The 7969-nt window shown below is 44.9% G+C and overlaps 1 protein-coding gene across 6 annotated transcripts in view; it reads right to left on the bottom strand.

The window, feature by feature from the left end:
• Window positions 1-353: 353 nt before the first annotated feature.
• The window catches only part of CALN1 (calneuron 1), a 520980-nt gene continuing 513364 nt past the window's right edge, over window positions 354-7969 (bottom strand). For 5 of the 6 annotated variants that reach the window (XM_016138511.2, XM_016138512.2, XM_016138515.2 and 2 more), the window contains one exon: window positions 354-7815. In XM_016138511.2, the coding sequence (XP_015993997.1) occupies window positions 7688-7815 (128 nt within the window). In that variant the 3' untranslated portion in view covers window positions 354-7687. The remainder of the gene's footprint in view (window positions 7816-7969) is intronic. The other variant, XM_016138514.2, reaches the window with a different exon arrangement.

Below are 7969 nucleotides of genomic sequence, written 5' to 3'. Positions count from 1 at the left end.
AACCCCAAAAGGATCACACCATTTGCTTGGGTATCTGCAAAGTTTTCTTAATTATAATGTCTGCTCCCTGGCTAGAGTTGCTTCATATTTACCACATGCTCCATAGTCAGCTTATTTCCCCTCATACTAATCATTTCCCACCAAAGCCCCACCATAGGACCTGATCCCCCACTACTTTCTCAATGGCTGCCTCTTGGAAAGGTGTGATGATGGACTGTCATCCTTACAGATCTGACTGTCCTTTAGGATCACAGGGATGAAATTCATAACCCATTTGCAAATCACACAACAGTTAATGAACCAAATCTCTCATCAAAAGAAAAAAAAACTTTTATTTTTTTCTATTGCATAAATAATGGTAAATTAGACTCTTTTTTTTATACAGATTATATATTTACAGACAGGTTTGGTTAGAGAAAACATTTGGTAAATATGGCAGTCAGTTTTCCTTTATACACTAAGATAACATATTAATAATATATGCTTCATTGGATCAATAAGTTGCATGCCAAGTTAATTTATATTAATATTTACATTTTATATAGAGATTTCCTTTTGACTAGTCTGCTGACTCTCTCATCACTTAATAGCAGAAATCATCAACCAATACTGAATGAAAAAATGGAATGAGAATGAGGTAAACGGGAAGATTGTGACCCAGGATTTTGGTCTTCATGGCCTATTCTGAATATGAGAGCTGACAAGCTCCAGTTGTCCTGGTTGTAATAGTCCTCAGCTGCACTCCAATTTACATCCAGCCTTTTACTACTGTGCTTTAAGAAAAAATTCACACCTCAAGTCTAATGACCCTTAGGATCACAGTAACCACCTCCCCCTCCCCACCCCCAATAGATGACAATTTGCCAAACCACTTTCTGACTAGATTTTCAGGTCTGATTTCCCTCCAAGGGCATTGTCTTTGGTTAGTCCTTGGAGAAATAGCTTCTTCCTGGATTCAGAACTGGGAAAGAAAGTCAATCTCCACTAAGAATCCATTCAAGGACCTCTGAAACCAGATTCCGGATCAGATAGAATATTATCTGATTTCCTTGGAGAGAGCTGAGACACAATGACTTCTGTAAATTTTCACCAGGAGCTGAAAGGGCCCTTTCCTGGCCAATCTAGGTCTTTTTGAAGAAGAACAGCAGGGTTTCCCACAAAAACAAATGAACAAACAAACAAAACACACAAAGAGAAAAAAGAACAGAACATAGGATTTCATGTAGTCATGGGGCAGAAAGTCTGGAGACTTTTGTGGCTCCTGCAGTAGCTCTCTTCCTGCCCTCATCATGGTTGGACAGCATCTACAACAGGCACCTGTGCTCAGCATCACTTATCTGCCATCTAAAGAGCAATAGCAGGCAACTGGTCTCCCTGGACTGTTAATCTAATTCCTGACAATCACCAGAGATCACGACTTTCTTCCTTCTGCAGTATTACAAATAATTACCAAGCAAGATCACGCGTACTGGCACTTCTGCTGTTCCAGTAGCCAGTAAAAAAGGGAGAAAAAAAGACTGAAAGTTGTGCTCTTTATTCAAAAGCTTCGTTAGGCTTTCTCAGATGAAGAACCAAGCGTCTTTTTCCAGAATCTCGCGGTTTCACCCCACTTCTGCATTTATTCTGATTCATGTGGTAAGGTGATCAAATCCCCTTAATTTTCACACTGGCTAAGCCAGGACACATCTCTGATTCTCCCATAAATCAGTAAGACCTTAGGAAATAAATAAAACCCTTTGCCCATAAGACACAATACACTTGACATAAGTCAATTTGCATTGTTTCATCTATAGACAAAGGATACCAAAAGAGATACTTTACTACAACTGTCTCCTGGAACTTGTGTTTAAAAAAAAAAGTCCCTGATGCAATACATAGGGACTAGAAGGACCCTCTCAAGTGCGAACATTCATTTTGACTTGTTTCAGACAGACAGAGTCACAATGGGAGTGCTCTTCTGAGTCATCTGGTTTATCTTTCCTCTTGCTTTAGAGATGAGAAACCTGAGGCCAACAAGGGAAGTCACTCAATATTATCTGGTTAGTGGGTGGCAGGGGCACTTGGGGTCCTGCCTCCTGTGCCCTTCCCAGCTGAGAGTGCTGCCTACACTTCTGTTTCTAAGCTCTGTTCTTCTGATTTCAGTTCAACAGGTCTGAGCCCAGACAGAGAGCCCTGTATTTTGGGCTGCACAGATGTCAGCATCCCCCAAGGAAAAGTGAGCCTCCTCTTGAAGTTTCCAGTGCATGTCATTAGGATCAGGTTGATGGGCAGCATCCCCTTGGCACTCAATTCCCCATATGTTCTTAAAGTAGGCCAGACATACAGGAAAAATGTTCAGAGACCAGCTTCTGCCACCCTTTAAAAACTTTTTTCTTTTTCAGGTCCAGGGATGGAACAAAATCATGCTTGAATTTTGCATTCCTTGGAATATTCCTTCCTAATTATGCTGCTCTTCTACTCCACTGGAAAATTCCAGCTTCTGCATCCTTTCACTTGGACAATAACTTCTAACAATGTCAGAAACATTAGTTTGAAAGCCAACTCATCATGCTCAAAGAAAAGAAGTGGATGAGGGCCATGCCAGTAAAGGAGGAGGCTATGCTCAACAAGCTCCCAAGGTAGGGCAGGGGCCAGGAGGCCACAGAAGTCTTTTCCGGTTTTAGAGAACTGATTTTGTGGCACTGGCAAAACCTGATTCTTTGTAGCTATATTTTAAGCCAACTGAATCAAATTAATTTTGCCTTGAAGACTTTTAGAGCATTGTCATCATGTCCTTTGAGACCATATAAAAAGGGCCCCAAGCCAATGTTAAGTAGAAACCATAGCTTTTAAAATGACTATGTGTATTAGCAATGAGCATAGGATACTAAGAGAAATGCTTGGCTGGTTTGTATGTTCGACCTTATTCCTCTAAACCAAGTATCTCTAGCAAGGCCACTTAACTGAGGACAGTCCCCTGAGTAACTTAGTCAAAGGAAGTATGAAGTGAAGCTGAACAGTTTTGACATTTAAATTGTCATGAAGACAGGGTCTATAAGAAGTAGCCCAAATCCTCCTCTATTCTGCCATCACTTTAATTCAAATTGAAAACCCTAGCTGCTGAATGTTTCTTTTCTATTTCTGATGGATTTTTGAGCTATGAAGTGGTGAGGGATAATAGCTATGTCAAGGCCTTTAGGTTATGGACTTTTAGCCCTGTGGGGTCACTGAAGAGGCCAAGAGAAAACTCTGATCTGAAGTCATTTCAGAGAGATGTTCTCTGGGGAAGGCAGCTCTGCAGTTCTTCTGGTAATATAACCAGTACGCCCAAAGTCTAGAAGCTTAAGCTCAGCCCATCTGCATCATCATAGCATTTTAGAAAAATGGGTACCTCCTTTTTGCAGTGGGGTTCCAGACCTCTATATCTCAGTGGAATAGGGTGAGTAACATGATCATGATGAGCCTTTGGAGAAATAGTGCAGTTAAATGACCTATGGTTTGAGATCTCCGGCTGGGAGGAGCACAGCTCAGGAGCTTTGTGGGGATAGAGAACAAGGGCACAGCTGAACAGGGTTTCTTGGCATGAAGCCACCCATGGCCAGACTAGCCCACTCAGGGCTGTGCTGGGTAGTCACACCCTCACTCTTCCAGCGATGTCTTCATAGGATCCCAGGAAGGCTCCAGATACTGGTGAAGAACAAAACTCTCTTTGATTTATGACCTGAGTCTGGACTTAATTCTAGAAAAGGCATTTGGAATAAAAGATAAATTTCTTTTTCAGTTCTTAGATATATCACTTTATGATTCTGTGGATGGGAGGTTGGGAGGGGTGTTATTATCAAAATGAGCTTGCCATCTTTCATTGGGTTCTTTTGGCCAGCTATAAGAGAACAGACCATTTGTCAAGTGAAATCTGAGACAGGAGCAGGTATCAAGAAAGACTCACACTATGCATCTTGTTCTCTGCAAATAAAACGCCTAGAAACTTCTGAAACCAGTGGGCTTGCCTAAGACCACATGTCAACCTTAGTTCACTTCAGTTCACATTTCTGGCTTGTGGGAGAGCTTCTTGACAGGCAAACAGATGCTTTTAAAGATTGAGTCTTAAAATATTTTTTTGCCTTCCAGATGACATTTCTGACTTTTCGCCCAGATTAAGGGGCTCTTGCTCTGGGCTCTTGGTGGTTGGGGAGGAAAAAGATGGGGAGGATACCACCTGGATCACAGGTAGCTCCTGTTCTCCTGAGAAAATGGATGGGCGTGTTCAAAGACAAAAGAAAAAGGCAGAGAAACTATGCGACTTTTAAAGGGTAATTTCCCCCAGGAGCAGGATACGGATGCAGGGAGTCAGGTTGCAATCAGGCAGAACCCAAGTGCTCTTTAAGAAAATGTTCCCTATTTTTGTGTGCTTTGGCAAACTCAGAGTGCAAGGGTTGCCATGGCAACATCCCCCCCCCCCCACACACACAGATTGGTCACATGGGACCCAAGCACATTCTGGAAGCCGCTGCCAATAGTTCCCATGCTGGGGCCTGTTTGGGAGCTCTGTCTGCTTCTGGAATGACGGGTGACAGTTTTTTGGGGACCAAGGGCATCAGAGTCTGTATCCCTTATCTCACAAGCAAAATGACTCCTTGATCATCACTGTGTGGTCTGGGGGGAGCACCCACTCTTGTGACAAGAATGAACAAGCTCAGTCTGGCAGTCACTCAGCTGCCCCACCATAGACTCTTATGTCTATTAGCTAGAAACACAGAGGGAGAGTTGGAGTCCTTCCTCTCCATTCCTACAGAAGTCACCTTTCCCCTGAACCACACAGCACACCTTGGGCATGGGAGACCAGGACCTTCTGGAGTCTTCACACATGAGCATCATAACTCCTGTGTCAAGGGTGCTGACAGGCGTGGGGCCCTGGAGTACCACTGGTGTGGACAGGACTGGGGTAGGACTGTGAGAAGTCAACATTTTGAGCTGCCTGACAAAGAAGTGCAATTCTTTTGACAGACCATCCAAGCAAAGCAGCCAATGTACAAGTCACGAGGGCAAGCTCTTAGCTCCCAAAGTCTCAAGAATGACACTACTGTGGGTTGTCTCCATACACTGCAGGTCTTGAGTGTTAAGTTGAGGTTACCATGGAGGAGGGTAACTTCCAGACCATCAAAGAGAGTTCTGTGGCTTCCTTGGTGCCCTCTCTCCCTAGCAGCATGCACAAGGAATGCACTGTCCTAGATTTTTTCCTGGGTAGGATGGCTAGCTTCCTGGTCACTGAGCCCCTGGGAGAGGGGAAAAGAGTCCTCTTTAGGGAGAGGATATTGACAACTTTGTAAGGTTGTTGGTGCCTCTCCAGATCTCCTTTTAATTTCCACCCCTGCATGATGGCTAATTTGTCTTCCAATGAAGGCTAACATTCAGATTTTTCAGGGTTTCTGTTCTCCAGTGGGAGGCAGAAGGTCCTGCAGAAAAACAGGCTTTGAAGAAGTACTCATTTTTAGTCTTCAATTCTAGCCATACCTGCAGCATTGCAATCCCCTCTCATGTGCCAGGGTCCTTTAAGATATATTCAATCTACCTAGGGTCCTGTACTAGCCTCCCTAATAGTACGTGGTCTAGTGGTTCAGGTCCCTCCCATCCAAGTGCAGTTGAGAGAGAGAAAGCCACTTGCTGTGGGCAGGAGCTGTTGACAAAGTTATCTTATTAGTATTCCGTGTTTGGACCTGTTTTCATTCAGGATTTCAATCTTCAGAGGCTGTGGTGAATCAGGCAAGGAGAAAGAGAGGAGGCAGATGTGCAGGGTGTACTGTGGCAGGGCAGGACAGGCACGAGGGACAGGCAAGCTGCTGCCTTCCTGTCCTGGACTTGCAGGCATTTGCACAGAGGGACTCTCAAACCCCTGGGCTTGGAAGCTTATACCTGTTCCCTCCTTCATACTATGGCTCAATCCCTAGTTTTTCTTGTGCTCATCATGAGTATTCACGTGGTCTCCCACAGTGGGGAAGTTCCTATAGCTGCCCCCAAGGTTGTTGCCTGAAGCGCTCACAGAGGTTAATTGGAAGAAGACCCTAAACTTAGATCTTGGATGTTCCAAGTCTGAGAAGGCAGCCAGGAGAAAACTGAGAAGAAAGGGAGGCTTGAGGAGGGGTTCAGGAATACACACCACATCAAAATCCTACTGGGCTGCAATGAGAGAAGAAAGATTCTGGTGCCTCAATACTAGAAGAAAAGGGAAAAGCGAGAGAAGGAAAGCATGTAGCTTTTGGATGCAATGGAAGGAAAGAGGAGCAAGACAATTTCATTACAGAAATAAAGACCTGAGCTTAGAAAAGTACAAAGGGAAAGAGTACATTAAAAGATTATTGGCTAATCAGACTATGCAAGCTTGAATTAACAGTGGTGGCTGATATGACATCTAGGAAAAGTCAGGAAATTACAGACTTGAAAAACTGTTGAAAACAGACTACTGGATTCAGTTCTCTTCCCCAATGGAAGTATTCAGGCAGAGGTAAATTACCTGTCCAGTTGGCTAAGCTTATTAACATCTTTTTTTTTTTCTTCGTGGAAATGAGTCAGTTGCAGGATCTGTATGCCAGAAGATTTTATGTAAAATACAGTAGCTTGATTTTCCATTTGTCTGCTCTAGACTGTATTTCTCTTTTTATCTGGGGAAGACTAACTAACAAAGCAAACTGTAAGATGAGAAAAAGGTAAGATGCACGAGAACCTTAACTTACAGAGGTCTTCTGGCATGGAGATGTATTCAGGCTCCATGACTGTGGATGACTGGGGTGTGGGCTGCAATACTTCCTCACCACCAGTCTCAGTCCCGGGTCCCCCAAACTACCCCTCCTGCCCAAAAAAAGGCAGGGATGCATGTTAGAGGACATGCTTATATCAGGAGTAAGAGATTAGGAAAGAATGATGTCACACACAAAGAAGCCAAATATATGTCTGTCTACGTGTCTATGTTATAGAGATGCCCACAAGTATGCTTCTTTTTTCTCTAATGGCAGCACAGGCAGCAAAGCTGGGAGGAATGCTCTCTGCAGATTCCAAAATGCTGGTGCGCGATGGGCTCTAGGAACAGAAAGCCAAGTGCAGATGGAAACAGAGAGCTCCCCAACTCTGCCAACAAGAGTCCTGTAGAAAAGGCAGTAAGAACGGAAGCAAAGGGGGGCAGCTGCAGGCTGCCAGGTGCTGCCCCCCATCCAATGGCTTTCCCCTCACTCCTTGGGGATATACACAGGGTGAAGGAAGGAGGCCAGGGCCAGATGGAGAGCCCCCTCTTTTGCAGCAACCCCAAAGTCAGTCCCTTCCGACTGAGGGTTGCCCTCGCGGGTCAACAGTTGTCCCCTGGGTTGAAAGAATGAGATGTGGAGGTGACTGAGTGTTCATACCGCTCTTTTGCTCTCTTACACCACCAGCCTGTTTGGCCACTGGAATTCCGAGATGAAAATGAAGTTTCTCTTCAGAGTTCCTGCAGGGCTATTTATTGCATTAGAAAACAAAACCATTAAAGCATTTAAGACAGCCCTTTTGTGTCCCTGCCAAGGAGATGAAGTGGATTTGCAACGCTGGTTGCCTTGCAACCTCGGATTCTTCACTAAACTGTGCCACTGCATGGTCCTGATCTGCGTTTGAGGAGGAAGTCTGCCTGCAGGGCATGCGCATGCGCGGTGTGCCGGGAACGCAGCAGCGTGGTGGCGGGAGGCTGCTACTCCATGCCGCTGCGCAGGATCTGGTTGGCAGCAATCAGCATGACGCTTATGATGAAGGCCATGGCGAAGGCGCAGATGAGGCTCTTCCGGACGCAGGTCTGTCTGTTCTGTTTCTGGGAATGCACTGGGGGTGGGGAAACACAGGGCAAAGAGACATGAAGGGTTGAGGGGAGAGAGAGAAATGACACTGTGAGACATACTTCATCTCATGCACCTCTTCCTCAACAAGCCCAGAGTCCAGTCCATAGAACGCAGACTGGTCAAGTTAGGCTGACAGG

The sequence above is a fragment of the Rousettus aegyptiacus genome, unplaced genomic scaffold (genome assembly GCF_014176215.1).
Source record: "Rousettus aegyptiacus isolate mRouAeg1 unplaced genomic scaffold, mRouAeg1.p scaffold_m13_p_8, whole genome shotgun sequence".
NCBI classification, from domain to species: domain Eukaryota; kingdom Metazoa; phylum Chordata; class Mammalia; order Chiroptera; family Pteropodidae; genus Rousettus; species Rousettus aegyptiacus.
Note: the sequence above shows the minus strand (reverse complement) of the source record. Positions and strands in the feature narration are given on the sequence as shown.